Raw genomic sequence first — 27,923 nt, 5'->3', positions numbered from 1 at the left:
TGGTGTTGGAAAGAGAGGCATTCCAAGGCGGCTATTTACGAGGCGAGGAACCAATGGATGAAGCGGTGAGAATGTGCCTGAACACTTTCTAAGTTTCTATCCCGTTGCTTTTGATAGAAATGAGCGCTAGCTCACAAGAAGATTAGCGTTGAGCATAATTGCCAAGACTACACTTGTCCTTTTTCATTCTTGCAACTTCGGTTCATCTGCGGCGCCTGGAGAAAAACATCGAGTTTTGTTTTTGTGCTGCCACTTCACACTTGTAAAATTTCAGACCAAATGCTCGCACAATGAGGCCAAATTCTCTCAAGTGCTTGATGTGCCGCTCATGCCTCTGAGATGACCACTGAAAGCTACGGCGTCTTTGTTATATCACGGCACTGTGCAGAGCTGATGATGCCGGGACAAACAATGCACAGACTAAACTGACATGCACAAGGACTTCGCCCACGCGATATGCTGACCAGACAGGAACCGGGTTGCCTATACAGCAAACGAGACAGACTCGACAGCTTCACACACCGACACAAATGGATCAATGGTACGGAAAGAGAAAGCCGGCGAGAAAAGCAAGTCGGTCGCATGCTGCTCAAGTGAAAAACACATTCATGGTTAGTTCGCGCCATTCCACCTCTCCCACCACAAGGATGAATCTGCATACCGTATACAAACTAGAGTCTTTGACCTTCTTGGGAATGAAACTCAAATCGCATTGCACGTCAGTCTGATTTCTCGGATTGTTATGACAAAGCACTTTTACGAACGTATGAGATCCTGGGCTAACTCAGACACAGCGTATCTTCCCATGACAGACCTCAACCGATCATCCTCTTGTACAGACTTTGGTATGTCGATCTCCTTTCCTACAGCACCAACACTTCAATATGATGATTTTTTTCTCAAATATATACGCTGGAAATTACCGGCTGAGACTTTCGAGTCGTGGAAGATATCAAATGGCTATATCTGATTGCACATGCTCCCTGCCACATCCAAACAACCAAAAGTCGTGCAAGACAATTGCTGACTGCCTGAACGACAACAGATAGATGCAGGTATGGCTCTCCGCATGCCACTATTTCCAGCCCGCAGTTTCCTTGATGAATGGCACTGGGCTCCGACAGTCACAAAACTGGCTGGTCTTGATGGATATGCCCTATTGTGGCAGGCCTAGAAAACCTCGCCCACTGATCGAAATTCATACTTGCTATATCCTCGACGTTCTTGCTGGAGGAGGCTAAAGTTTTCAACACAGGGGATCTAGCTCGATAGAACTAAACATGCGGCAGGTAGGGATCCAATTTTCTTTCTGTCCTTTGCTTTCTATGATGAACCTTTTAGATGACGAGTCTGATCCAGTTTGACTGATGCAGACAAACACTATTTTACCATTCATGCATTTCCTGACCACTCCTGTTATCACCAGAATCCTGCAGTGCGTGTAACGTCCCAATGCTAATGGTCGACCAGGTCTTGTGCAAGCTCTTTCAGGGTATGTCACTTCTCTCAAGTCTTTCTGCACCTCAACATGATGAATCGACATTTCAAAGACAAGCATATGTCCAAGCTGGCCTTGGTCAGCTAAGACGAGACTGTCATTCCTGATCTTCACGCCATCAACCTGTTCATTACACACATTGGAGTTGTTTCGATAGGCACTGACATTGTGCTTCCAGGGTCATACAATAATGATCTCTTTCTCTGTAAGTGATCCCGGTGCTGCCCCGTACTTGTTCAATGATGATTTACTCTATTATCACGACGGTCAACGTAGCCTAGGCTTTGACGACCACAGCCTGTGACAGGGCTTAGATCTGATTGGATATATTCCCTCAGTTTTCTCGCGCGCACTATGTTAGTACATCGCTGACCTATTGTGAACAGATATCTTTCATAGCCAGCATATATGCCTGCACATCAAAAAGTAATCAGTGGAACAATCTTCGATTTCTTGTTTGGGTTGTGCACATGTCTCTAGTTGTCACCCGCGTTGTTCAACTTTCACCCTTCTTTTTCACCGCTTCATGCATTCCACCTCACCCTTCTCTTTCTTTTATAAACATCCCAATCACGCTGCTTTAACGATTCTTTGCATCATTGCTTCGCTCCATCACGGCGTGATTCCAGATGGCATACACCAGAGACAAGCTCGAACATATCCTCAATGTCTACCGGGAGGCTGAGCTTGGGCAACCAAAGCCACAAAGCCAACGTCATCTCCGCGAAGATTACAATCTTCGTCAGCTGAAGACCACCAATCTCAATCATGCCGCTGCTTACCAGGACGACGCCAACTCCTCCGCCGATGAATACGACCCGAACACTCCCATCAAGCGTCGCAGCATTGGCAACGGCGCCAAACAAACTCCCAAACGACTTGAGCCTGATCAGCCCTCCTTTACCACAAGAGGTCGGACCTACGTTGCAGTCAAAGATAAGGATGATGTTGCTGGGTTCGTCACCCTCAGATACAACGGCGAAGGATCGAAGGCCAAGCTTGAAGAGCTAGCAGAAGAATATGGTGATGGTGGCGACAGCGACCCCGAACCATACGGTGGATTGTTCATGGCGGCTGGCGGATTTGGCCCTGCTGCCGAACTGCCGCCTCACGAACAGGAGAGGTGGCATCTCAAGTATCTGGAGAGGCTTGATCTGGAGTCTGCGCAGATCGATAACACAAATGGGCGAGCGCTTCGCAACCGCAAAATCCCGGACCGAGATCCCAAGATCGACAAATGCACCGCTTGCAAGAAGGCCCGTGCAAGATGCTCACTGAAGAATAATGGGCAATTCCCATGCACACGATGTCAAAAGAGAGAGATTGAATGTGTCAGAGCGAATATCGATCGGGAACTGGCTACGGAAGCGACACCTGCTCATCCCCATCAACAGGAAGCGGGCAAGAGGAATAGCTTACAGACCGATCTCGAGCCACTTATTGCGGCCAACACTACCAAGCCTCCTTCATCTGTCCCAACTTCTACTCCAGGTGAACGTTCATTAGGCGAGAACAGCCCCTGTGCGTCCAAGACACCTCCATCTTCAGCTGACACGAAGCAATGGCACACGAAAGTCCAGCCATCACCAGCACCAGGACAGAGCCAGATTATTGATTGGTCGGATACGAAGAGAGCAAGTCAGATCATCAGATCGCACGTACTCGCCCAACAGTGTCCCTTCACGACACCAGTCGGCGGTTCCAAAATAAATCCCATCGTCATTGGATCACCGCCAGCCTCCCCACCCCCACCTCAGTCATCAGGAGATGCTAAGCTACTAAGGATCAAAACATTCTGGGCACATCCCATCGACTTCAAATTTCAACCTAGCCCGACCGAGCTGTGCCACTTCTGTTCCGACTTTAGGTACGGAATCTATGGATACGGCGAACTTGATGTTGAGGTAATCCGATATCCGGGTGCCATCGGCGTCGAAGAGACTGGAGATGGACATCGTGCAAGAGGCAGAGAAGCCACACGTATGTGTGTCTTGTGTGCTTTGGCTCGACTTTACATCCTCAAATGCGCAGTGCACCGTTTCCGAAAGCTGGATGTCTTGTTGTCGCAGAAAATCTTTGACTTGTACACGACGCAAGTGCTCGCTGAGACGTGGGATCCACCTCTCAAGAAGGGAGCGTATTCGACATGCTCACTGTGCCCGCATCCTGCATCCTGGAACTGCTGTGCTGATCAAACACACGATCCGTTTCGCCGAAAGCTAACACCGATCGCTGGCGAGGACAGAGGTTGTGGATTGCTCATTTGTGATGACTGTCACGTCAAAGTGGTCACGGATGGCGGCCGCTTGAAGGCCAAAACTGTTGTACCGGCTGAAAAAGGCAGTGTCCGAGCAGATATCGAATTTCTTTTTCCTGGAAGTGGACTTCACCAAGCATATCGTAAGTTGAGCATGTAACCCATCGCATCGCTGTCAAAGGATTCACTGACCTTACCGTAGGGTAGAACCAGGGTCAGTCAGCATTGTGCATGCGGTGGAGACTAGACGCAGTGGGCATGGACAGGGAGGAGCTTTTCATGAGAGCCTCAAGCTGATTTTGGAGCATTGGATCGATGCATGCGCAAATCATTGCGAGTTGTCGAGCACAAAAGGCCCAACATGTGGCTGGATTATTAAAGCATGCTCAGAAAAGAGGATGCTAGTTGGCTTCAGTGAAGAATCCTAAAAGGGAAGAATGCCTCGAGCATAGCAAAAGTTGGTCTCTAGACTCGATATGATGTTTCCATGCTTTACCTAAATCACAAGATTCGTGGAGTTGTGAATTGATAAGAAATCAGTATCTCCGCGATAAGGGAAAGCACGGAAGCTTTTAATTTAATCATTTCACCATGACCAACAGAAGACACTCTGTTTTATACCTATATAGAAATTGGTCGCAAGTCCCCATCTCCAAGAGCTCTTTGTTGACTCTGTGGTTCCAGTCGACTTCAGCGCCTGGACCCAGAGCAAAAGCACGTCCTTTAGAGCCGATCGGTTTCTGGATCACAATACTTCGGTGCTGAATGACGGACGACAATCTCCAGCCGCAAAATCTGACAACACGTTGTACCGTCTTCATTCTGCTCGATACGAAAACAGTGCCTTGATGCGTATTCCAGGCTTCGAACGCACAACTCATTTCAACAGACACTCAATCTGCGACGTATTGACTTACTCCCTACTGCCATACCACATCAGCGAGTCAGGTTCGCCACATCACCGAGCAACAAGCCACAGCATAAAGCCCCACAACGATCTCTGCAAAGTTGAAGACGAGCACCAACAGAGCGAATCGTGGGTGAGAAACAGGCATAAGAAGTCACGATCATGAGTTTCGTGCAATCCAGCCCTCTCGCTCTTATGAGCAGGAGTTCCTTCAACAGAATACAACAGTCGCCTGATGTGAGTGGAACGAATTTCTATTATGCTTGTCATTCCTTGTATTTGTCCTTTTTATGCACTTGTCATCGAGCCTCAAATTGGAGATTGCAAGACCAGTCCCACAAAGGATAATTGGACTCTTTGGATCACATGAGACACTTGATCAACGTCTTCGAGTGGTGTTCGTCGTTCGGCATCGCCCACGAGGTGCGGTGATTCAAACGTCTTTTTCAGCCGAGGCAATGCGGGCATCACGCGGAGAACGGTCCGTTTCGTCAAAGGGATACCTTTTTTGGGCCGCCACACAGAAGACAATCATGAATGAGGCTGAAAGGGGCTCTCGGGCGGTCGACAGGTCATGACATCTTTGCTCCGGTCAACCGACATATTCTTTTTCTGGAAAACTTAGCCCTGGAAAACCAAGTCAACCACTTTCGGCGGAGAAAAGAAAAATAGGAGATCGGCGGGTGGGCACAGGCCAGGTTCCTCATTTTTCCGAAAGGGCAAAATCCCAGTGTCAGGACGCCGAAAACTCGTGTCGACAAATCGAAGCAGATTACGCACTTCGCATATCCACGGTCCAGGGCCGCATCGTTGCACAAGCAAACCATCCGCACAAAACCACAGCGATATACCGAGGAGATGTGGTGTGATTAAAGTCGATATTTTAAGCCAGGGTTGCATGTGACGTGCGCGCTCTTTGTTTCCGATTTCTGGCGAGCACTGTGCGGGCTGCTGTCTCTCAATTGTCTTCGACCTCGCATACTCGAAAATCTCGACGCTAGTGGTCGACAAGTGTATTGCACCCTGACAAACTTACGCCACTCTTGTGTTCTTGGGAGACCGATTGATAACTCACTGGTCGGACGTGGCTCCTGTACACTCTCTACAACCGCTCACAATGTCCAGAAACGTGAGCATCCCCGACCTTTCCTATTGAGACTCCGCATTTCGGCAAAGTCATTGGAACCGAGACTGGGGGTGAAGTCCTTTAGCAAGACCTCCACACTACATCTAGGTCCCGCGACCAATCACTCGACACATATTTGAGATTCCACTGGACGGCGGCCATACATGCGACTCGGCCAACCATGGGGTTCTGCCTTCCTAACAGTGATCGTGTATGCTTTCTGTTGTTGCTGGCTTTCATTGCTTTTTGGAGTTGTGAATGGGAACGCTACTAACTGTTGGTGTATAGTCCGATGTCACGCAGATCGTCGTGGTCATGGTCGGCTTGCCGGCACGTGGCAAAAGTCTGATAGCCGGCAAGGGTAGGAGATATCCCTTGCCCACGGCCTGCACAGTCTGACAGTGTACAGTCAAGCGATATCTACGGTGGACGTCAGTCAAAGCCGAAGTCTTCAACGTTGGCAAATATCGACGGACAGACAATCCCCATCCAGATGCCAATTTTTTCGATGTCAACAACACCGAAGGTGAGAAGGCTCGGAAAGCGGCGGCTGAAGCTGCTGTAGCCGACATGCTCAAGTGGTTCCAAGACAAAGACAATAAGGTCGCCATCCTAGATGCCACGAACTCAACGAAGTCGCGACGGAAATGGATTTACGATAAGATCGTAGAAGCTAATCTCCTCCACCTATTCGTCGAAAGCAAATGTGACGATGAGGACCTGATCATGTCGAATATTCTTGAAGTCAAAACGACGTCCCCGGACTACGTTGGGCAAGATCCCGAAGAAGCAGCCAAGGACTTCCGCGACAGAATTCGCAACTACGAGAAGGTCTATCAGACCATCGACGAATCCGAGAAGAACTTGACCTACGTCAAGATCATCAACATTGGTGCTCGCGTGGTCATCAACCTGATCCAGGACTACCTGCAGTCGAGGCTCGTATACTACCTCACCAATTTACACATCAAACCCCGCAGCATCTGGCTATCACGGGTAAGTTTTCCTAGTCCCGCTGCTCCTACGGACGCGCCTCTTTGGGGGTCAAATTGCTGACATGTTGCGACAAAGCACGGCGAATCCGAATTCAATCTCTCCGGCCAAATCGGTGGCGATGCCAATCTGTCTGAACGCGGCCAGCGATACGCGAAAATGCTACCAGACCTCGTCAAGCGCTCTGGTTTGCCCAAGGACGCGCCCTTGACGATCTGGACGTCGACACTGAAACGCACGAGCCAGACGGCACAACATCTGCAAAAGGAACTGGGCTGGGAGAAACTGCAATGGAAGGCGCTCGACGAGCTTGACAGCGGCATGTGTGATGGCATGACGGTACCACGTACTGATACCCTTTCCCCTGACCGCATACTGACGGTAATGTTCTGATTGTAGTATCAAGAAATTGCCGAAAAGTTCCCCGAGGATTTCCAGGCCCGCGACGACGACAAGTATAATTATCGGTATCGAGGCGGCGAGTCGTACCGTGACGTTGTTATTCGATTGGAGCCTATCATCATGGAGCTCGAACGGAGTGAGAACATTATTATCATTACGTATGTGTCACCCTCCCCATTGCTTCTGGGCTTCGGACTTCGGGCGTTGCAGCTAACGGGGATGCAGACATCAAGCGATTGTTCGCTGTATATTTGCGTATTTCATGGAGATCCCGCAAGAAAAGTCGCCGTGGATGGAAGTGCCGTTGCATACGCTGATGAAACTTACGCCCAAGGCGTACGGGACTGAAGTCGAGCGGTTCAAGGCTGATATACCGGCCGTGAGCACGTGGAGGCCGAAAGGGTCGACGGCGAAACACCATGACAGTATTAGTGAGGGGACGCCGGAGGATGTGGTCGGTGAGGTGAAGAAGGTGGGTGCTGCGGCAAATGCACAAGCGAGTGAGAAATAGAAAGTGCCGGGGCATTAAAACGCCTGGGCTGCCGTTGCGTGGAAGGAAAGTGATTAATATAACGAAGTGAGGCCTTGGAAGGCATGCGAGGAGAAGCTATGGACGATGAAATGCTGTCATGAGCTGTCATGAAATGCAGGTGGTAGATAAACCCGTCTAAATTTAGGCGAGATAAAACGCTGGTGCTATATAACTCCGTATCATCAATTGAAGGAGTGGCTCATCTTGAAGCGGACATAAGATCGTCTAAACATAATTGCGTACAGGATCGTGCATCTCTCAGCACGCGAACGGTGCACCGACACTGCCACTGTTATATGCATCGATGATGAGCTTGATGGAAACATATGTTCCTATAGAATCAGTCAGCTCGACGACTCCGCAGCAGCAGAACACATGATGTGACCGAAAGTCGCAGGAGGATAGGGTCACAGGAAAGTGATATGATACGTACCTGCCACACAGATGAACGCCCCAGCAAAAAAAGTCGCGATGTTCGCCACCGCCTTGATTGGAGACTTCTTCCAAGCCGCAAAGCCATATACGCCGCGGAGTGGACCTTTATCGAAACCGTGGTAGGCATCGTAAAGCCAGAACGCGCCGGCAATGCCGTAGGTGTACCAGCTTGCGAAGAGACTCGCAGCGATAGACACTAGGTACGCAAAAATGGGAACCCCAACGGCGAGGACAAAGGCGGCGCCATTGGCTAGGATGATTAGAATGGTCCATGTTCCCCAGCCAAGAAAGGTGTGTTGGTGCAGATGGCGGGTCCGTCGGAACATGCGGATGAAGAATAATTTCGCGGCGGTGTGTGAGTACAGGCTCCCGGCTATGAGGAAGTTGGGTAGTGCAATCCCGTATGTGGCTTTGGCCCATTTCGTGGGCAGGGAGGAGAACGCTGGTGATTGCACTGACGGCCCAAGATAAATGTACATTACGATCGTGAAGACGATGTAGAAAGATGTGGCGAACGTTTGTAGGACCCAGGCAGCCTTCTTCGCGTCTTTGGGAGAATGCATTTCCGAGATGAGAATGAAGAACATGAAATGTCCGGCGTACGCGAACACTGGATTCGTGATGGCCACGAATGCGTCGTAGAAGCTCGCTGACTGAGCGATGACGATATGTCGGTCAGGAGCCGGATATGCGCCAGCAGCTGCCATGCCAACGATGCCTGCGACCAAAATGCAGAGACATGAGGGGATGCACAGCCATGAGAGCTGGTCCAGCGTTCGTGGGAAGGAGAGCAGGAGTGTGGGGATGGCGAAGATGCCCGTATACCACATCAAGCAGAGTTTGCCGTCGGAGAGGACGTTCAGGGTGATTTGACCGGCCAGCAATTGTGAACCGGTTGCAAACACTGCGAAGATTACGGTACCTCCTGCAAGGATTTCTCGCAAGATCGGGCCGCCCATAATTAGTCCCGCATCGCCCATGTTGTGGACCTCGCCATGATTCATCTTGAAGTCGATCAGGATGAGAGACGTATACAATGCAAATACGCCTGGTAAAATCTGTGGTAAGCAAGGTAGAGTGGGGCCGATCAATGCATTGCAGCCTTACCGAGAAAGGCGATCAGGATCACACCAGGGACGATGCCAACCACAGCCGTGGCTGCCGGAAGGGATAGCATGCCGTTAGACACAATCTCGGCGATCATGAGCAAGGCTACCATTGGCCATGATAGCGTTTTGTAGCGGATTGCGGCATTTGCTTCGTCGCCGAAGACATCGTGGTCTCAATGAGATGTCAATTGCGTTTTCCAACACCAAATGCAGAGGCTCTCAGCAGCAGTAGACTCACCTTGGTAGCCTGCACCGTCAGTTGGTGAATCATCGCCAACGCGAGTCGATGAGAGACCGTCAGGCCCGGCACCATCAGCCTCGCCGGGGCCTCTGTATCGGTATTTCTCGTAATCTGTCGACATTGTCAGAGTCTTTGCACAAAGACACTTTCTCAAAGGGGTTGAGGAAGAAGGAGAGAAGTCAGTCTGGAGGGAGGAAAGAGCTTGACCTGTAGGTCATATTGATTTGTCTGTTCATGGTTCGCCTATCTATGCACGCCTGTCCTCAAAGAGGAAGGTCGTTGTTGGTTCGAGGACGGTGGCTGAAGTTGGAGTAATGGAAAAGAAGTATCACGTGACAATCTACACGTGACTAGGTGGTAGACTCACATGCACCTTCGTCATAGTCCGTGCTGTTGCACTAGTAGCATCGTCCCAAAACCTGCAGGTGGTGGACTCACTTGGCTATCCTTTCCAGCTTGCTTTCTCCGTACCTTCTTCATCCATTCACACCGTCGCCCGTCGCAAGTTCATCGCTGCCCTGCCCAACCGCCGACCTCTTCATCTCCCCCTCCTCCACGTCTTCTCAAACGGTCATTCAAGATGAGTTACGCAGACATTGCTGCCAAGGGCCCCAAGCAGTCTCCAGAAGAGGTTGGTTGCTGCATCTCTCCACTGATCATGTGCCAATGGCTAACATTCGCTAGGCGTACGTGGAATACATCGCCGACTCGATAGAATAACAACTGCTAACAAGATCGTATAGTCGCGCTGCTCCCGTCCCCTCCATCGAGCACTCGGAAGAATCTTCCAGCCTGGTCGACGTCGATTCCCCACATGTCAGCTCTGTCAACTCCGACTACAAGGAACAGGAAATCAAGACCGACACTCAGGCCGAGAGAATCGAGCATGAGGCAGAGGACAAAGCCCGTGCTGCGGAGCAAAAGACGGAAGCTGCCGCTGCTGAGACCAAGAAGAAGGCCGCAACCAAGGGCAAACAAGTCAAGGATTCCTTGAAGAAGGATGGCCAGAAATTGAGCGAGAACAGAGACAACCCGGTTGTCATTGGCAATGCCCTGATATGGGGTCTTGCTACCGTCACTATCGGATACGGCGCCTACAAGAAGCAGAGCGAAGGTAAATTGGACTGGCAACTCGCAGGAACAGTGGCTGGATGTGTTGGTGCCTTTGCTGTGGCCGACTATTTCGGCAGCAAGTAAGTTTGAACTCCCATGGCTGTCAAACCATTGACTGACGATCCTCCCAGGTGGCTGCTTGAGAACAAGTATCCTCCCAAATAGACGGTGATCAGACCAGGCTGATACCCTTTAACGGTTGGAGAACGCACTCTGTATTTTTTTCCTTGACCTCTCTCTACTCGGTTGGCAGGGCGGCTTAGGCGCGAGTCTTGCAGGTTCATACATGTCCTTGCTCAGAAATATGATATCCCCTTGAACTTTCGCAACTTGACATCAGGGTTGTTTGTACGATGCTGATACCTCTTCCGTGGGTCCTACTTCCTGGACAAGGCCTGTGAGAGGTGCGCATCCTTGTCTGCATTGTTTCGAGCATCTTCTGTCCCTCGATAGTATATCGCTAACTGCAGGGCGACCACAATGACAGTGAAGGCTCTGCAGAATTTGTCGTCGGCATGGACGTCGAAATGCGCCATGATCCAGGTGTCAAAGATGGAGACGCTCATGTTGCTGGGATTCAGGAAGCTAAGAAGGCAATTCGTGGCGTGCAAAATCAGCACTGGGTTGCTCAACAATGCTGAGTAGGAGAGGAAGGGACAATCATCCTTGACGGCCTGCCAGTTCTTCTGCATGCCAGGGAACATGCTTGACGCTGTTAACTTGAATCGCTGCTGTAAATTGGTTTTCTGCTTGGAGAGTCGGTTATGGAGCGACCCTAAGTCGTTGGAGGGTGGTTTACTGAGGTGTCAGGGTCGATCTTTCTGTTGGTTCTGTTATTGAGAAGAGTTCAAGGTTACGGGTGGTAGGTATTAACGATGGCGTGTATGTTTTGGGAGTCGACGAGCAGAGAAGTACAAAGACAATCTGAGACAGCAGCGACTTCCTTGGTCACAATGCGGTAGAAATCAGACTTTCATAGCTTGAAAGTGACAATCGTCTACGCCTGGACCAGGCCTTTTGGACGCACATATGAATGTAGAATGCCACCTGTATCACGGTACCTGTGAGAATTGAACTCGATTTATGTATGCCCTCACCTCAACAACGACCTCCGAAGAACCTTTCAATGTGCGATCTACTGGGCCGCATACTGCCATAGTCCGTTTGTAACCAGTTTCATTGCGTGACACAGCACTGATGCTGGGTCTCATGAAGACGCGGCCATAGAGTGCGGAGTTGATGGTGGTTGAAAGGCAAAGAAGTTGATTGGTACGAGATAGATTTACAAACCGTGTTCTTGGAGTAAACTACGTATGTTGACACCTTGCGGCTGCATTTCTTTGGATGCGAGCCACTGCTGCAATCCATGACCTCGCGACACATTTACTCTGCTGAAATTCCCGCGGTCAAAGGGCTTGGAGCGCAGTTTTCGCAGGTCGGTCGTATACTTATCCTGCTGAGCACGAGCAGGATGGTAATTATGGCCCGCGTCTTTTCACATGCTCCGTTGCTGATCCGGGGTAGAACGCCCTTTTCAACTCAGCACTGAAGCAGTCGACCGCCGTACGCCGCGATCTCGAAACCTTTGCAGATGCCCCGGCTGCTGCGTCACCCGCTCTACAAGGTCAAATCTCGACCACCCTGACGAGTTTCTCGAGAACACTAGAAGACTACCAAAACCTGTCACGGAACGAGCCAAATGAAGAGAAGAAAGAGAAGGCTGTCGAGAGACTGAAGAACTTCCGAGCAGATCTGGCTTCCTACCGCACACAGTTTGATCAATTGAAAAGGGAGCGGGAGGCTTCAGTCTCGGCAAACAATAGAAGCGAGCTTTTGGGACGCCGGCCTCACCACGCTGCAACCCCTGAGAACCCGTATGCACACGCGTCGAGCCAAAGCGCATTCGCGCCAGCACATCGCAATGCACAAGAGGGTCTATCCTTCGGTGGCGGTCCGGAAACCTTCACGCGCGAGGACCACGCACTCCGGGAGCAGAACTTCTTCAGCACTGCCAATGCCCAATTGGACGAATTCCTCGACCGAGGCCGAGCCGTTTTGGGAGATTTGGGCCAACAACGCGAAATCCTGAAGGGCACGCAAAAGAGGCTGTACAGCGTTGCAAACACTCTTGGTGTGAGCGGCGACACCATCCGAATGGTCGAAAGGAGAGCCAAGCAAGACAAATGGATCTTCTGGGCCGGTGTCGTGGTCTTTTTCCTCTTCTGCTGGTTGGTGATACACTTCCTCAGATGAGAAATTTACCAATCTACGCGGCACAACCGCTGCGGTTTGCTCAGATGATCGTCTGTTGCCCGTCGACTTCAGTTGGCATGATCCGCTCAGTCTGTGTCAGAGGCTTCAGTGAGGTGCTGAAGAACTTCCGCGTGAACGTTGTGTCGCATCCCAAAGTATTCACGGAGTACCATATCGGATCAGACGGAATTTGATATGACTAGCTTAACCGACGAAGAGCGTTTGTGCCAAAGTGCGCCTCTCGGAACCTCAGGAGCTAGTAAGGCTGTTTCAGCGTGTGAAACATGGCACTGTTCATGGATCTACGAATCCATGGACTTTATGAGAGGTGGGGGCGATACCGTCCCAAAGCGGCTTTGAGGGAATGATCCTGCCACTGTGTCGCTGCACCAATAATGGCGCCCCAGATGTGGCGTGTCATGTGTGTTGACACAGTTTCCAATGGTCATGGCAATGGTGGTCTGGCGAAGTCAGGGAATGCGAGTCAAGAATCCCATTTGGAGCTTGATCCCCGGCGGAATTTGTGGTGAAATGGAGATGCTCTGGATGATTTCCCCGCATTTCGGCAATCATCTTCCAACCTCATTGGTACGTCGTCATGGCAAACATCCACTCTCCCTCGACATGGGGCATCTTCTCATCGGCGATGGGCGCGGGCGGCAGATGAAGGACTGCGACGACCTCGGACAAACAATCGCGTCGAGAAAGTCTACATGACTGGCGACGCACCATATATAATCCCGGGCCCGGTCCACCGTGTTCTCGCTAAGTATAGAGTATCCTGCCACTCCATACCAAACGTTAGAACTGCTTCGTTTCTAAAGTACCGCTTCTCACATCGTCGCGAAATAAGATGGGGGGTGACGCGGGTGATATGCCCTGGCCACAGGTGGTCGTGGGCAACAAAAATCATACAGAGGCAGCCGTCGTCATAATAGGGGGTGGCATTAGTGGCATGTGCACGGCCATTGACCTGATTAAGAGAAACAATTGCCGGAACTTCATTATCCTCGAGAAGAGTGGCGGGCTGGGTGGTACATGGCGAGACAACAAGTACCCTGGGTGCTGTTGTGACGGTAAGGAGTTCCAATCCAAGAACCGTTCACAATCGTCTCTTACCCCTGAACAGTCTTCTCGCACTTATACAGCTTGTCTTTTGAGCAGAACTCGGATTGGACGAGGGAGTATCCCGGCCAGGAGGAAATCTTGCAGTATCTTATGGAAGTCGCAAGGAAGTATGACCTATACCGCTACGTCCGCTTCAATACCGCTGTTGATTCTGCGAAGTGGGATGATGCGGACAAGAAATGGAAGACCACAGTGTCGGTCCAAGGGGCAAAGGACGCCGAGTTTGGCAGCACATACACCATCGCGTCCGATTTCTTGGTTTCTGCAGTTGGCCAGCTAAATGTGCCTCAACTGCCAGACATTCCCGGCCTGAATCAGTTCAAAGGCAAAATCATGCACAGTGCTCGCTGGGATTGGAGCTACGATATCCGTGGGAAGAAAGTCGCCATCATAGGGAATGGAGCCACAGCTGCGCAGATTATCCCCGAGATCGCGAAAGAAGTCGGGCATCTGACCATCCATCAACGGACGCCGAACTGGATCGTCCCTCGGCTTGATGCCCCCATTGCTCCATGGAGAAGAAACATGTATAAATACGTCCCCATGATTAGATGGCGGAAAAGGGCGGAGATGATGGATTTCCGTGAAAGCGTCTATGATGCCGTTTTCGACAACGCATCGTCTGTCGCACAGGATTTTGAAACATTGAGCAAGGGTCATATGCATACCCAGCTTCCCGACAGACCAGATCTGTGGGAGAAGCTGCAGCCTAACTACTCAATCGGCTGCAAACGGATCATCATTTCCGACGACTATTTCCCGGTCTTCCAACGCGACAATGTCAAATTAGAGACGGGCAGGATAGACAACATTACCGCCAATGGCATTGTCACGGAGGGCAAGGAAGAAGATTACGATCTGATTGTCCTTGCAACCGGCTTCCGTACGCTCGAATTTATGCACCCCATTGACGTTACAGGGAGCGCAGGGCGTCCGCTTTCCAGTATTTGGAAAGATGGCGGGCAAGCTCTTTACGGTGTTACAGTCGAGAGCCTGCCCAATTTTGCTATGCTTTATGGGCCCAACACCAATCTGGGGCACAATTCGATCATTCTGATGATAGAGGCTCAAAGCAGATACATTAATGCGTTGATCAGAGAAGTCCTCACAGCGCGAGGTCGTGGTCACAGTTTAGTCATCCAACCGAAAGCAGCCCGAATCGAAGAATTCAACGATGGGATCCAAGGTCAACTGCGAAAAAGCAGTTTTGCGGATCCCAACTGCAACAGCTGGTACAAGAAAGGGGACGGCAAAATCACGAACAACTGGAGTGGGACCGTGATCGAGTATCAGAAGGTAGGCCACTGTAGCATGATGCAGCAGACCGCGGCCATTTGCTGACCTTTCGATAGCTCCTTAGCGATGTTAATTGGTCCGACTTTGACCTCTCTGGTAATGAGGCGGATGAAGTGGCAGGTCGACAAAAGACTCACATTGGACGAGTTGTGGAAGAGTCCGTGGTCAGTTATCAAACGATGGCCTTGACAGCACTGAGCTTGGCCGCGGTTGGCGCTGGTATCGCTCTTCGCAATGCAGGTAGACTGCGGCTGCGATGAAGTCTTCCCTGCAGAGGAGGATAGCTGTGGCGTTGTCTGGCAGAATTTCAATTTGGTGAAGGTTCGGACGACTTACGGTAAACCATTCGTGGACTATTCTGATATAACCCTAGGATACCCAAGAAAAGAGATAATATAGAGTACTGCACCCTGTGAGAGACGTCGTTCGTAGGTTGCGGGCCACGAAGGGCCTTTTCGTCTCCGAAGGAGCAGGGGATAATAAATGCGTTGATCGACGTGGAATGGAGATGGCGTGGCATATTCAGGAGAAGTTGATAAACAGGGGCTCCATCACGTAAGTTTATAGTCCACAGGACACTTTTAGTTGTGAATTTGCACTTCGGGGTGCCTATACTCCTTCACAGCCTGTGTTTTTTAAGCTGTCGTAGCTGTCTCCAGTTAAGCGACTGCGGGCCCTGGTGCTTCTTTCGCCTCTGACTGGCTGCTTTGCACTTGGGTCTCTGCATCTCTTCGGGGCTCGACTTCTTCTTCTTCCTCGCACGCATACATTTTTATTGCTCTATCGAAACAAGACAACTTACAGTCGCATATCCCGTTATTGTAGACACGACCGTTTTCCGCCATTTAACCAATTCTTCGCTACTCGGCCCAGTCCGCCACTCGAACAGAAAAGTCGTTAACCCACAACCCACGCACGCGCTCAAATACCTTTTTTTCGTTCTCAATTCCTCCACAGCTATTCCCGTCTCCGCGCTACAAGAAGCCGCAATCCTCTTGTACATTGATACGCGATGGCTCCTCCGTTTTCTTCGACCTTTGCTTCGGCTGCTGCAAGCATGAATGGTGAAAATGCGGGAAACAGGAGGGACAATGCCACAAATGAATGGTATGGACACTCGACCCCAAAATCCACTGCCCACGACGACTTGGCCTCAGACATGCACGAAAGGATGTGTCTGTGACTTGCTTCGAATGCTTCCAGCCATGTCATAGCATTGCTAACGCTCGCTCTACTTGCAGGTCTAGGAATCGCGTTAATGGCGCTGCTCAAACCTTCCGCAGAACTTCAACCACGACACCTTCACAAACACAGCAACGCGAAAGCGCCGCCACGTCCAACACTGGCAATGAAGGCGTTTATATCCCTCCGCACCTGAACCCCAGCAACTCTTCACGGAACCTCCCTCTCGGTGACACGCGGTACGGCAAAGAACAAATGCTTAGCATATACCAGACGCTGAAGGAGACGTCGGCACTTGATCGACACCTAGACGAGATATTTCTGGGCGGGTGGGAACCTTTGGACGGCAAGAATGGAGCACCAAGTCAAGGTGGTCGTGGCGATGGAAAAGATGCGGTACCTGGACCAGAAGTTTGTTGGAACTACAATACCGATTCAGCGCCATTGGGTTTGACGAGCACGAGTGAGGAGGAGAAGCAGGTGAGAAAGACACTTCCGGTTTGTGCGACAATCTGCATCGCTGACCTTTCGTGACAGCTCTTTTCTACCTCGGTCAACTCGCCAATCAAGTTGCAGCAAAATCCTAAGGAGACTTCAGGTCCCGGTGTAATAGGTGGTCGCAAGGCTTCTTTGTCCACTTACAACAATACTGCGAGTGGCTCCAGACCAGGCACTCGGCGTAGAGACACCAGCGACTCTTTCATGGCCAATGGCCCTTTATCTCCCACCGAGAACAAGACTTTTCCACGAACAGAAACGAACACGGCAACCCCTCCGCCTGCACTGCTACGACGACGAACAGACTACAAGGAGGACGATCCGGCCCCCAGTGCTAAAGAGTATCTTGACGCGGACGATGGTGCGGAGTCGCAGCCTACCTTCCCTGGCTTACGGAGAGCGGGCACTGGCCCTTTGAGTGCTGGATTGAACCCCCCTTCAGCTTCGCCTTGGTCGGCAGGTCCGCAATCTTCTGCATTTGGGTCAATGGGAAGTTTCGGCAGTTTTGCAATCGGCTCTGCGACTACCCCTATCGAATCCAGCGACAAGAGACCTGGTTTTGGCAGCGCGCGTGGTGGCAGCCGTTTCAAGGATCTCCTGTCTAAGACAAGCTCGGAAGACATTTCTCAGAGTATCAGAGACAAGACTTCCTTTGGCGCATTGGAGAAGCTGCCTGAGGAGGACGCCGACAACATTCAATCAAGGCTACGCGACGAGCTCAGAACGCGCCCAGGTCGGAGTGAGACCAATCCATATGAGGAAGCTTCTATGCGATCTGGCAGCGCCGCTTTGAGCAGTGCCCAAGAAAATTTGCCACCACCTGGAGGCATTGAGCAGATGGGGATGTCCGCCTTTGGTCCTCCTGGCAATATAGGAGCTCGGGACTTCGGCCATGATGATCCTTATCAGCAGGCATCTCAAGGAAGGTTCAATCCACCTGATCCGATGAGCCCAACCAACACCAATCCCTATCATAGTCCCCATGGCCGCCCTGAGGATGATGAACGAGACAACAACCCCATCTCGCAAGCTCCAGGTCTCCCACCGTTTGGCGCAAACCGTCGCAACATGTTTGGAAGTTCCGAAGATAGAGGTCCACCAGCCAGCAACACGCGCACCGCAACCGGTTTCGGCGGTCTTTCTGGCTTTGGTGGATTGGGTGGCGGTTCTGGCTGGCCTTCCAACCCCCTGGGATCGAACAAACCTCCCATGGGTCCTGGTTTAGGATCTGCGTTTGCCGATCCCATCTTCAGTCCCCTGACGGATTTGCAATCACCCAGTGCCAGCGGCTTCGGAGGTGGCTTCTTTGGTTCCGGCGGGTTTGGTAGCGCTGGACGTGCGAGTCGTCTAGGTGCAATGTTCCCACCAGCCATGCAAGAGCAGATGCGAGGGGACAGTCGAAACGAAATGCGGCACACTCTCGACTCGCGTCCGGAGAGCGCACAGCAACAGTCTATCCGCGATGCTTTTGACAACACCAACCGTCGAAGTGAGGGATTCGGTCGTGGCTCTAGCCTCTTTGACGAGTCTCCATCCATGAGAAGTGTGGAAGAAGCGACTAATGCCAGTCAAGCCGGTCAATTTGGAGCTCCACCTTCTGGACCACCTCCCTCCTCTCTTACCGCCCCCCAACCTGAAGGCCAACGACCTGAAAGCTACCAGTCTGGTCATGGCTTGAGCCAGTCCAGTGGCAGCAACTCCGACAATCAACTTCCAGCAACCCAACAGCGCCAGATGGTGATGCCAGATCGGATGCGTTGGATTTATCGCGATCCTCAAGGCAATACGCAGGGACCATTTTCGGGCCTTGAGATGCATGATTGGTTCAAGGCTGGGTTCTTTACTGCAGAGTTACAGGTCAAGAAACTTGAAGATGTTGAATACGAACCATTGGCCCAGCTTGTTCGGCGCATAGGCAACTCCAGGGAGCCTTTCCTGGTACCACAAATTGGAGTACCGCATGGACCACCTTCAGCAGCACAAGGCAATCACTGGGCGAATGCCCCAGTCAGTGGAGTTGGCGGTTCAGTTCAGCCACCTTTCGCAAGTAGTTTCCCAAGCTTTGGTACGACCTTGACCGCGGAGCAGCAGAATGCATTGGAGAGACGAAAGCAAGAAGAACAATTTCTCATGGCTCGGCAGAAGGAGCACCTTGCTCAACAGCAGATGGCAATGAAGCACATGCAGATGCAGAACGGCATGCAGCCCTTGCAGCATCAACCCAGTGCGCAGTCACTTCACAGTCAGCCCAGTTTCAGCAGCATGACTTCCCCAACGGGATATCAGCCCGCAGCACCAGGACCTATCCAACCTCCACAGCTCGGGATGCCTTTCGGCCAGCAAGGTGGACCTACAAGCGCGGGGCCTGCTTTCGGCGCAGGCCGCGAGGAAGATCTTCCTAACATGATGGACCGCATGAGCTTCGGGCAACGAGCTGGTCCCTTCGCGGGCGGCCCTTCAGGTCCTCCGCCAGAGGGTCCCTCTCCACAACAACTCAACTCGATGCTGCAAGATAGAGCTCGGGTACAACAGCAACAGCAACAGGCCGATATGCGAGGACATCAGGACGCTTTTTTAGGGCCACAGGGCCGCAACGACCGACTGGACGAGTTCCACGAACTTCGTGGACAAGCGGACCTGCCGGCTGGTCGTCTCGGCCCTGAGGAAACTCGACCACAGCCTATTGGAACTCAACGCCATGCTGATGAACAATTGCCACAGAAGGTCCATGCGCCAATCGGACATCCAGCAGTCGTCTCCAAGCTAGACCACGAACCACTTTCTTTGGCCCAACAGGTGCAAATTGCGGCAGCAAGTCAAATGGCAGCGGCCGAAGAGCATGCGCGCGGGAAACAGGATACTTTTATCGAACCACCGCCTGTCTCGATCTCTCCACTGCCGGCACCTGCAGCTCAACGCAATCGACAACATGTCGCTGACGCTCTTGCAGCAGAGTCAAGGTCGGCAACGCAGACACCTATTGAAACTCCTTCGGTCTCAATCGCACCGTGGGCGGAACGGACGGCAGAGCATCCCAAAGGGCCTTCGTTGAGAGAAATCCAAGAGGCAGAAGCGAAGCGTGCGGCGGAGCAGGAGGAACTTGCTGCTGCTGCACGTCGTGCGCAGCAAGCGGAACAAGAGAAGCTGAGTCAAGTCCTTGGCTCGGCTCCAGCTCCAGCTCCGGGTCTTCCATCAACCTCGACTTGGGGAAGTCCTGCTTCACCAGTCACTCCTGGATCTCAGTCTTCATCGGTTTGGGCCAAGCCGACAGTTGCCAAAGCTGGTAGTGCTGCAACTGTGACTAGCAAGAAGACGCTTGCTCAGATCCAGAAGGAGGAAGAATCTCGCAAACAGCGTGCAGCTGCTGTGGCTGTGGCTGCCAGTGCCCAGAATGCGGCGGCATCCCCAGTGTCAGCTGCTGCCGTCGGGAAGCGGTACGCCGAATTAGCCAGCAAAGTTGCACCAACCACACCAACCACGTCCAGTGCATGGACGACAGTCGGATCTGGCGGTAAAACCAAAGCTCCTCCTGCTGTTGTAGCTTCACCACAGCCAGCCACACGTACCGTCAGCAGCTCTACAGTCACCACTGCCAAACCACGCCCTACGCTTCAGACTTCTCGAAGCACCATCTCGAGCCAAAGCAAGGCCAACGAAGAGTTTACGAAATGGATCAAAGGTTCTCTCGGGAAAGGGCTGAACAGTAACATCAATGGTGAGTTTCACTGAGTCGAAGTTCCAGTCAAAGCTAACCTTTTTGCAGTCGATAGTTTCGTGCAAGATTTACTGCAGCTCCCACCCGAGATCGAAATCATTTCTGACAGTGTGTATGCCAGTTCGCAAACTCTAGACGGTCGCCGCTTTGCTGAAGAATTTGTTCGACGCCGCAAACTCGCAGACAAGGGCATTGTCGAGCCGGCAACGAATGGAGCCGGCGGTGTTGATGGCAAGAGCGCTGGTGGTTGGAGTGAAGTAGCGAAGAAGGGTCCTGCTGCCGCTCCCAAAGAGGAGAATAATGCATCCTTCAAGGTTGTGGCGACCAAAAAGAAGGGCAAGCGGTGAATGTGAGAGGCTGGACCAACGTATGACTGGACTGATGTAACGAGCCAGAGAGATTAGTGTATGGATCATGCGACGCAAAGTTGGGTACGACTCTCAGCAAGTGCTGACCTGTGATGAGTTTGGACTCGACGATCTTATCTAGCTCGTGAGGCAGACCATGTGAAGTAGCGTTATGCATGATGAATAACATGTATGGTGCCTAACTTGACCGTTTGCTGTGATCCTCAGTAGAGTCTCTCGGAGAGATGTTCACTCGTGCACTAAGGCTGGTAAAGTTCGAGATGTAAGCACTTGGATTGTTGACTTTCCACCGGATATGATGCTATAGGACACGCACTTAGGATATGTAACCGCGGCTGTTGGTTTGGCAGTAGTCGTTTCCCCGCATGCACTGTAAGAGGTAGGGTGGTTGGATAATCGAATAAGCGTGCTGACCTGCGGACTTTCTCCGTAGAAATACCAAGGTATGTATATATGTGAACGGGGAGTTCTTGCGATTAGGAGGTTTAAGCAGTAGATAAAGTTCGATTGAGTGTCAGACCAGGCAAAGGCAGACACGGGCAGGGTACGGTACCTTGGTGCAAGAACAGACCATACCGAAGAATCTAAAACATGCCCCTTCCACCATATGAGAACCATGGACCGGTCGATTGTTCTGTCGAGCCTGATACGAGTATAGTGAAGGGAAAGAGTGTTTTGATTACAGGTGGTGAGTACAATCCAAAGTCGGTGTTTTCATCCTGCAAGGAGAAGAAAGGAGAGGGGAGGTCGAGGTCGAGGTCGAGGTCGAGGTCGAGGTCGATTTACTGAGACAGGCGCTGACGAGATACGATGTATAGGTGCGAACGGCTTCGGCGAAGCTCATGTGCGGGCTTTCGCTGCTGCCGGGTGAGTTTGACTTGGTCTGACTCAATTTGGGATCTATGTTGGCTGATATGAACGCAATGCAGGGCATTCGTGACATTTGGTGATGTTGATGAGAAGAAGGGGAGGAGTCTTGCTCAGGAACTCGGGAGTAACGTCCAATTCGTCAAGTGCGATGCTACGGTCTGGGAGGACCAATTGAACATGTTCAAGCGGGCGGTGGCCGAATCTCCTGCTAAGAGTTGCGATATTGTCGTTGCGAATGCTGGGATCACTGGGCCAGATGAGGTCTTTGCTCTGGAAGGTATGGAAAGGCTGACTTCATCCTGACCCTGGGAAAACACTTGCTGTGACTGACTCCTGGACGATAGATGTCGCTGGAGAACCCACCAAGCCGACACTCCCAATCCTCCAGGTGAACTTGATTGGCGCAATCTACACGTTTAAGCTGGGTCAGCATTATATGCGTGTCCAACCTGAAAGTGCGGACCGAGATCGGTGCTTCATATTCAAGGGCAGCGTTGCAGGGTTACTTGATCAGCCTGGCTCGTTCCAGTACTCGGTGTCCAAGTTCGGGTTGAGAGGGTTGATGAGAAGTGCTCGGCGTACGTCGTGGCAGGAGGGCATTCGTGTCAACTATATTGGTCCCTGGTAAGTCAAATTACTCCATTGCATATACGCTCAGCTGTGAGCTTGGGACACTCTTGCCTGATGTCGACTATGAATAGGTATACGAAGACGACGATATTGAAACCTCAGGTCATTGAGAGGTTGGTATCCAAGGGTGTTGAGTTCGCTGAGGTGGCTGATTGCACGACTGCTGTCGTGCGGATTGCTTGCGATAAGACGATCAATGGTATGTTGACTTGTATTGAAAGCACTGACAAGATACTGATTTGGGTTCAGGACGATCCTTTGCGATTCTTCCTCGCTCCGTGACGCCTCAGGGGTATCGTGATGCGGAGCTTGATGACTTGGAGAGTGAGCCGTGGAAGAGTCTTCAGACGGTGGTCCTGGCTGCTGCAATCAGGACCATGTCTGCTGCCGTTCAGACGGCCAAGTAGATACTGATTTTGATTCCTGTATCTTGGTGTAGTGTTTGAGGACGAAAGAGAAAATTGCTTCGATTCAATTGACGCGGGAATGCTCCTCAAATCCGTTCTCTGTCTGGTGAAACCTAAAGACTGCCCCGAGACCTACCTGAAGATACATCTTCTCATGCTGCCAGGGCACAAGCAAAGAGGACGTTCATCAGACTGTTCTTATCGAACATTGATGTTTGATGCGTAAGACGAGTGAGATATGGATTTGTCGAAAATAGAAGTTTTTCTCGTACTAGTAGTTCATGACGTGCAAGGCTGGCGGGTTAAGCTCCTGCTGCAAGAGCTACCGGCTAACGTGTGAGGTGCATAACTGTACAGTAAGCTACACTTCAGGCGTGCCATAATGATACACTGTAACCTCTCCATCCGGCCCAAGTAATTTCCCATGCATGATCTCAGAATGGCGGTCTCCAGAAGCTACATAGCTTCCCCTTACCTGCCAACAATGGGATATATCATGCCCAGCCGGTTCACGCGTCATTATGAGCTTGGAGAAATCCCGCCCTTACATGGAGTCTCTCTCAAGACTGAGGGATCGGTTTCCCTATCTTTATTTTCTGGAGAAAGCTCGGCGGGAATGGAAAGATAACGCTGAAAGTTGCAAAGCCACAGTCCTCGAGCTTCACGGGGACCATTTCTTGCGGAGAGATGTCGGAAATGCCAGAGAACTGAAAGATCATTTGGAAGCTCGATCGAGGCCGGATCAGCCACAAGAGAAGAAAACCGGTCAAGGAGCATCTTCCTGCAGGCACCGCATCTACATCGTCCAAGATCTATCCAACGCATTTCTCGAAACACTGGGATCTCATTTTCAGGTCGACCCATACGTCTTTGCTTCCCAGGCCTGGGTCTCTCATTGGTCAAGCCATAGAAGCGACTTTGGAATGCCACAGAGGCTTCCTTCTCTTCACTCGAGAACAACTCACTCCACCCTCCGCTATTACGAGCTGAATAACCTTCATGACGAAACTGAGACAGGTCGTAGCCACTCCACAGATTCGAAGTACAAATTGATGTCTAATCTTCTACGTCGCGTCGAAAAACAGTCCGGAGTCGACCGATCCGAACCGCCTGTCTTCTTCGTCAGACGCAATGTGTCATCGTGGGTGAGACGAGACGGAAATGATTGGGATGGTATGTCAATGACTCCTACCTCTCACACAGGGAAAGGAATCCCGCGAGCTGATGTCGGTTAGTGGTCATTTTGACAGAACCACCCATCCGCTTCGAAAATGAACACCACAAAAGCGAACCTTACCGGCATGGGTATCCAGACTTTGTACCATGGTCTGCTGCTGCTGCCGTGGCCCAATCTCCTCCCATGACGGCGATGTCCATGTTAGAGGCGATTGCCACATATTGGACGAATGTTGCCAGCCCAGATGAGATTGAGGCCCTACGAGCAGATCCCTCAAAGGCTAGAGACTTACTTGAAACAATATGCTCATCCCACTGGATGGTAATGTTCGACTACATGTGGACGAAGCTGAATGACTCCGAAATGGGCTTGAAGGAAATCACAGACCACCACGGGTGGCCCGAAGACAAAAGCAAACTGATCAAGAATGTCAAGAAGACGTTAATGCAAGGTATTGCATGGAAAAGACGGCTCAACTGGATTTGTGGAGAGATGGACGCCAGCCTGAAAAACCTTGGTGTACACCCAGGAGCTTCAGCCTCGCCGCTTACAGGCACTGACGAACATGTCGACTTCCGATATATGCGCTCCCAGTTCGAGATGCTGAAGTCAGAGTATCGACAGTTCAGCGAGTACTTGGCCAGCATTTTGGAAGTTTTCCAGGGAGAGACAGCGTTGGAAGAAGCCAAAATGTCCACCAAGATTGGCTCGGCCTCAGAAGCACTCACACGTCTGTCCGTCCAGCTTGCAGAAAAGTCATATGAGGAAGGTCGACGATCCGCAGAGTTCGCCCAGATATCCGTCATACTCACAGCGGTTGGTATCGTGTTCATCCCGCTTACGTACACAGCAAGCATATTTAGTATGGCGAATGACTATGGACCTAATGGTGGTCGATTCTGGGTTTATTGGGCTGTTGCGGCTCCGTTGGCCACGGTCAGTATACTTCTGTTTGCCCTGGTGTCCAGGACTCAAAGTCTGTACAATTCACTGGCTTGGGCACTGTTTGGGCCTCATGCAAAGAAGGAAACTGGAGTAAATGAGGCAATCCCTCATGAAAACATCTCACCGAGCCATGGTGCATCCGCGGTACAGGTACGCAATGACCAGGAGCACAAATAGTTCGTATTACTGCAACCAGACCACCGAGCTGTCAAGGGTTCAAAAACCAATGCTCGTATACTTATCCCACATGAAAGTCATAGACCATACTCTTGTCGCCAACCTGGCACAGCAAGAAGACTCGTGAGCCTTGTGGCAAGTCAGTCTGCCCTGTTCAAGACCAACCTCCAAGCTCGCGGCGCCACCGTGGTTACTGTGTCGTTCGCATGCTCGGTAAACACAAAGTAGTCCAATGCCTGTAGACCATATGTCGTCAGATCCATTTCGGACCAACTCTGACAACTCCCCTGCGGAAAGAAAAGCTGGGCGTCAACGTCTGCCAACTCCTCAGCCGAATTGGGGTTATAAACCGCACGCCACGCGGACTCATTTCCTGACGACAAACCCGTCGGATACAAACGAATCGAAGTGTTGCCCGTATCCGCTCCCTCCATCGCAGCATACCCGACAAGAACATCCGCGCCATTAGCCGTGAAAGCAGACACGAAAAGCCCGCCGTCGTCAACGGCGAACGTGATGCTTGACATGCCTGCCGCCACATAAGTACCAGAGTACTTCTGAGCAGCTGTCGCTTTAGCGACGTCGTCGACAGCCGGCACAAGAGCTGTGGCCACAGACGAAAGCAGTATTTGTATCGCCGTGAGCGAATTATCCGGGCCCGCCATATTGATGGCAAAGACCAAGTCGTAGTCCGGGACCAGGGCGATGAACCCCGGTGTAGTCTCCTATACTACCTCCCTTTGTGTGAAAGTCAATGGCCCGACCATCGGACGTGAGGTTCGTGCCGCGTGCGATCTCCCATACTTCGCATACTGAGACTCCGGAAGAGGGTGTGAATGTCTTCGGCTTCATCCATGTTCGTGTTGCGGCGGGGGTGAGAAGTTGTGATGAGAGTAGTGCTGTGCCGAAGGACGAAAGGTCGTTGTTGCTGGCGTAGATACCGCCGGAACTGTGCTGCTGTTTAGAACTCGTGTCCAAGGGGGAAATGGAGGAAGTATGAAAGGGGGTCGCTTTACCTGTTTTCGAAGCCGAAGGGCGTACCCCACCAATTTGTTTCCGCTGGGATGAAACCGATGCTGGAGTTCAGAGGGGCACCAACAGAGGTGCAGTTCATGTTTGATGGGTGCAGGATGTTCTCTTGGAGGTAATCAGCGTATGTCTTGCCGCTAACGTTCTCAATGACAAGGCCTAGGAGTGCGTAGCCGACGTTCGAATAAACCGGTGTCGTCCATGGTGCATACACTGGAGGTCGTATGCCGATGTTGACGAAGGAAATCTAGGTGAGGTCAACTTCAAGGTCACAAGACCTGAGGCTGTGAGGCTCACCATCCCATGAGCAGCCTGTGCTTCCGGCAAAGCCACCGCATGTAAGAGACGCCTGGGCTGCGCTCAATTGAGAGGGGGCAAGCTCTTGTCCCAGCTCCGCCAAGTAGAAGAGTGCACTGTTCGTTACTTGTCTCCAAGTCAGCGTTGTTGTTTCCAGAAGTAGGTCATCTCACGTACGGTCTGCCGGTATGCCACCCAGATGAGCCGGCAGTGCTTCTATGGTGACGGCACCCAAGTCAACTGTCGTGAGATTGTTGTTGTTTTGTGGTAGATTGTTCAGCCTCCGAATGTATTTCCGTGACTGGGTCGGAAAGGTTGAGATCTCCTGCGCCATGTAGTTGAAGAATGGCCAGCGCGGTGTACAACTTTGTGGCACTGCCGATCATGTATACGGTATCTCCGGTGACGTTGTGGGTTCCGCTTGTGTTCAAGGAGTCTGGAGTGTAGTAGTAGCTCAAGAGTGGTTGGGCCTCGTGGATGCTGCGTACCCCAACTGAGACGGCGGATTCGTTGAGCTGGGAACTGGCGTTCTGGAGGCCGAGATTGATTTGTGCGATTACCTGCTGGAAAGTTGTACCCGCTCAGGCTGGTCGGTGCTGGAAAAATTGGACCCAATGGTGGACACAAGAATTGAGCCTGGATATGGACATAATTCAGGGACATGATGAGAAAAAGGGTGCGCCATGGGACGGCCATGGTGAGACGTAGTATCCGAAAGATCTTGCAGCATGTGACAAACGAAGCGTCTTCGAGATTAGGTACTTTGCTGTATGGTGAAGGAAAAGCAATTTCAGCGCTTGAAAGTCACAAATCGGGCGCAACAGGTCTGCTTTATACCAGTCACATCATCTATACATCGTAGTGATGTAGCAGAAGCACTCCCATGGGGGTCAGGCTGCAGCATTCGCAGAGAGGTTCAGCATGCATGATGCCTTCCAGACGAATATAATGTCATCATATCCCCTGAAACCTTTTGTCCTAGCTTGCCCGCAACTGGAGGGGAATCCGAGGACGAGAAGAGAAGCAATCTTGCGAGGCGTACATGAGACATCGTCAAGACTTAGCTTCTTTCGACTGACTTCCGTCACTCAAAACACCGCTCCGAGCGTGCGGGATGCGGAGAGTGAGCCAACGCCTGAAAGTACAACAGTTCAGGTTCAGGTGGATATATCAGGAAGTGGTCGGTCATATCGTTCTGTGAGTCGGAAAGTTGACCTGATGGGGTAAAGCTAAGGGATGCCTGACGAGGCTGCGGACACGTAGGCACCGTCTGATTCGTCATTGAGGGGCCACAAAACTGCCTCTCTTTGGGAGCTGCACTGCGCATTACGGAGCGTC

The 27,923-nt window shown here is 51.5% G+C and overlaps 10 protein-coding genes across 10 annotated transcripts; 8 read left to right on the top strand and 2 right to left on the bottom strand.

Moving 5' to 3' along the window:
- The first annotated feature begins 1,958 nt into the window (after nt 1-1,958).
- On the top strand, nt 1,959-4,349 carry EDD37DRAFT_631529 (uncharacterized protein). Its single transcript, XM_062816661.1, has one exon. It carries the CDS (start codon nt 2,128-2,130, stop codon nt 3,913-3,915), a length of 1,788 nt encoding a protein of 595 aa, XP_062669286.1. The 5' UTR covers nt 1,959-2,127; the 3' UTR covers nt 3,916-4,349.
- EDD37DRAFT_631519 (6-phosphofructo-2-kinase-domain-containing protein) lies at nt 4,350-7,925 on the top strand. The gene is made up of 6 exons (XM_062816660.1): nt 4,350-4,899; nt 6,077-6,149; nt 6,198-6,784; nt 6,860-7,120; nt 7,181-7,341; nt 7,409-7,925. The coding sequence occupies exons 1-6, from the start codon at nt 4,825-4,827 to the stop codon at nt 7,692-7,694; spliced, it is 1,443 nt and encodes a 480-aa protein (XP_062669285.1). The 5' UTR covers nt 4,350-4,824; the 3' UTR covers nt 7,695-7,925.
- On the bottom strand, nt 7,842-9,744 carry EDD37DRAFT_419929 (transmembrane amino acid transporter). The gene is made up of 4 exons (XM_062812573.1): nt 9,498-9,744; nt 9,258-9,431; nt 8,149-9,198; nt 7,842-8,047 (listed from the first exon to the last, which is right to left on the bottom strand). Exons 1-4 carry the CDS (start codon nt 9,619-9,621, stop codon nt 7,974-7,976), a joined length of 1,422 nt encoding a protein of 473 aa, XP_062669284.1. The 5' UTR covers nt 9,622-9,744; the 3' UTR covers nt 7,842-7,973.
- A 336-nt stretch (nt 9,745-10,080) lies between these two features.
- EDD37DRAFT_681599 (uncharacterized protein) lies at nt 10,081-10,844 on the top strand (the record flags this gene model as incomplete). The annotated part of the gene is made up of 3 exons (XM_062819758.1): nt 10,081-10,160; nt 10,244-10,693; nt 10,745-10,844. 3 exons carry the CDS (start codon nt 10,081-10,083, stop codon nt 10,776-10,778), a joined length of 564 nt encoding a protein of 187 aa, XP_062669283.1. The 3' UTR covers nt 10,779-10,844.
- A 1,109-nt stretch (nt 10,845-11,953) lies between these two features.
- EDD37DRAFT_419228 (isopenicillin-N N-acyltransferase) lies at nt 11,954-12,964 on the top strand. Its single transcript, XM_062812570.1, has 2 exons — nt 11,954-12,087; nt 12,138-12,964. Exons 1-2 carry the CDS (start codon nt 11,980-11,982, stop codon nt 12,864-12,866), a joined length of 837 nt encoding a protein of 278 aa, XP_062669282.1. The 5' UTR covers nt 11,954-11,979; the 3' UTR covers nt 12,867-12,964.
- A 615-nt stretch (nt 12,965-13,579) lies between these two features.
- On the top strand, nt 13,580-15,916 carry EDD37DRAFT_419221 (cyclohexanone monooxygenase). The gene is made up of 4 exons (XM_062812569.1): nt 13,580-13,942; nt 13,996-15,290; nt 15,347-15,611; nt 15,664-15,916. The coding sequence occupies exons 1-3, from the start codon at nt 13,720-13,722 to the stop codon at nt 15,548-15,550; spliced, it is 1,722 nt and encodes a 573-aa protein (XP_062669281.1). The 5' UTR covers nt 13,580-13,719; the 3' UTR covers nt 15,551-15,611; nt 15,664-15,916.
- A 136-nt stretch (nt 15,917-16,052) lies between these two features.
- Nucleotides 16,053-21,338, top strand: EDD37DRAFT_419154 (uncharacterized protein). The gene is made up of 4 exons (XM_062812567.1): nt 16,053-16,397; nt 16,532-16,952; nt 17,010-20,685; nt 20,734-21,338. The coding sequence occupies exons 1-4, from the start codon at nt 16,303-16,305 to the stop codon at nt 21,030-21,032; spliced, it is 4,491 nt and encodes a 1,496-aa protein (XP_062669280.1). The 5' UTR covers nt 16,053-16,302; the 3' UTR covers nt 21,033-21,338.
- EDD37DRAFT_419155 (short chain dehydrogenase/ reductase) lies at nt 21,339-23,036 on the top strand. Its single transcript, XM_062812568.1, has 6 exons — nt 21,339-21,741; nt 21,872-21,920; nt 21,983-22,200; nt 22,268-22,547; nt 22,625-22,752; nt 22,803-23,036. Exons 1-6 carry the CDS (start codon nt 21,645-21,647, stop codon nt 22,958-22,960), a joined length of 930 nt encoding a protein of 309 aa, XP_062669279.1. The 5' UTR covers nt 21,339-21,644; the 3' UTR covers nt 22,961-23,036.
- A 302-nt stretch (nt 23,037-23,338) lies between these two features.
- Nucleotides 23,339-25,386, top strand: EDD37DRAFT_419120 (uncharacterized protein). The gene is made up of 2 exons (XM_062812565.1): nt 23,339-24,133; nt 24,196-25,386. The coding sequence occupies exons 1-2, from the start codon at nt 23,482-23,484 to the stop codon at nt 25,257-25,259; spliced, it is 1,716 nt and encodes a 571-aa protein (XP_062669278.1). The 5' UTR covers nt 23,339-23,481; the 3' UTR covers nt 25,260-25,386.
- EDD37DRAFT_681585 (beta-lactamase/transpeptidase-like protein) lies at nt 25,376-27,248 on the bottom strand (the record flags this gene model as incomplete). The annotated part of the gene is made up of 7 exons (XM_062819757.1): nt 25,376-25,984; nt 26,064-26,208; nt 26,276-26,501; nt 26,586-26,711; nt 26,763-26,910; nt 26,978-27,021; nt 27,074-27,248. The coding sequence occupies 7 exons, from the start codon at nt 27,246-27,248 to the stop codon at nt 25,400-25,402; spliced, it is 1,449 nt and encodes a 482-aa protein (XP_062669277.1). The 3' UTR covers nt 25,376-25,399.
- Nucleotides 27,249-27,923: the final 675 nt, after the last annotated feature.

The sequence above is a fragment of the Exophiala viscosa genome (assembly GCF_022695815.1).
Source record: "Exophiala viscosa unplaced genomic scaffold EDD37scaffold_6, whole genome shotgun sequence".
In the NCBI taxonomy this organism is placed as follows: Eukaryota; Fungi; Ascomycota; class Eurotiomycetes; order Chaetothyriales; family Herpotrichiellaceae; genus Exophiala; species Exophiala viscosa.
The sequence above is the reverse complement of the archived record's forward strand: the minus strand, read 5'-3'. Positions and strand labels throughout refer to the sequence as shown.

Coding starts and splice junctions, on each gene's coding strand:
- EDD37DRAFT_419155 (XM_062812568.1), top strand. CDS start 21,645: ATGCCCCTTCCACCATATGAGAACCATGGACCGGTCGATTGTTCTGTC. Junction 22,201..22,267: donor TGAGGTCTTTGCTCTGGAAG/GTATGGAAAGGC, acceptor CCTGGACGATAG/ATGTCGCTGGAGAACCCACC. Junction 22,548..22,624: donor GTCAACTATATTGGTCCCTG/GTAAGTCAAATT, acceptor GACTATGAATAG/GTATACGAAGACGACGATAT.
- EDD37DRAFT_419154 (XM_062812567.1), top strand. CDS start 16,303: ATGGCTCCTCCGTTTTCTTCGACCTTTGCTTCGGCTGCTGCAAGCATG. Junction 16,398..16,531: donor GACAATGCCACAAATGAATG/GTATGGACACTC, acceptor CTCTACTTGCAG/GTCTAGGAATCGCGTTAATG. Junction 20,686..20,733: donor GCTGAACAGTAACATCAATG/GTGAGTTTCACT, acceptor ACCTTTTTGCAG/TCGATAGTTTCGTGCAAGAT.
- EDD37DRAFT_419228 (XM_062812570.1), top strand. CDS start 11,980: ATGACCTCGCGACACATTTACTCTGCTGAAATTCCCGCGGTCAAAGGG. Junction 12,088..12,137: donor TGCTGAGCACGAGCAGGATG/GTAATTATGGCC, acceptor GATCCGGGGTAG/AACGCCCTTTTCAACTCAGC.
- EDD37DRAFT_419221 (XM_062812569.1), top strand. CDS start 13,720: ATGGGGGGTGACGCGGGTGATATGCCCTGGCCACAGGTGGTCGTGGGC. Junction 13,943..13,995: donor CCCTGGGTGCTGTTGTGACG/GTAAGGAGTTCC, acceptor ACCCCTGAACAG/TCTTCTCGCACTTATACAGC. Junction 15,291..15,346: donor CCGTGATCGAGTATCAGAAG/GTAGGCCACTGT, acceptor ACCTTTCGATAG/CTCCTTAGCGATGTTAATTG.
- EDD37DRAFT_419120 (XM_062812565.1), top strand. CDS start 23,482: ATGAGCTTGGAGAAATCCCGCCCTTACATGGAGTCTCTCTCAAGACTG. Junction 24,134..24,195: donor AGACGGAAATGATTGGGATG/GTATGTCAATGA, acceptor GATGTCGGTTAG/TGGTCATTTTGACAGAACCA.
- EDD37DRAFT_631519 (XM_062816660.1), top strand. CDS start 4,825: ATGAGTTTCGTGCAATCCAGCCCTCTCGCTCTTATGAGCAGGAGTTCC. Junction 7,121..7,180: donor GCATGTGTGATGGCATGACG/GTACCACGTACT, acceptor TTCTGATTGTAG/TATCAAGAAATTGCCGAAAA. Junction 7,342..7,408: donor GAGAACATTATTATCATTAC/GTATGTGTCACC, acceptor ACGGGGATGCAG/ACATCAAGCGATTGTTCGCT.
- EDD37DRAFT_419929 (XM_062812573.1), bottom strand. CDS start 9,621: ATGTCGACAGATTACGAGAAATACCGATACAGAGGCCCCGGCGAGGCT. Junction 9,432..9,497: donor TGACGGTGCAGGCTACCAAG/GTGAGTCTACTG, acceptor CATCTCATTGAG/ACCACGATGTCTTCGGCGAC. Junction 9,199..9,257: donor GATCCTGATCGCCTTTCTCG/GTAAGGCTGCAA, acceptor AGATTTTACCAG/GCGTATTTGCATTGTATACG.
- EDD37DRAFT_631529 (XM_062816661.1), top strand. CDS start 2,128: ATGGCATACACCAGAGACAAGCTCGAACATATCCTCAATGTCTACCGG.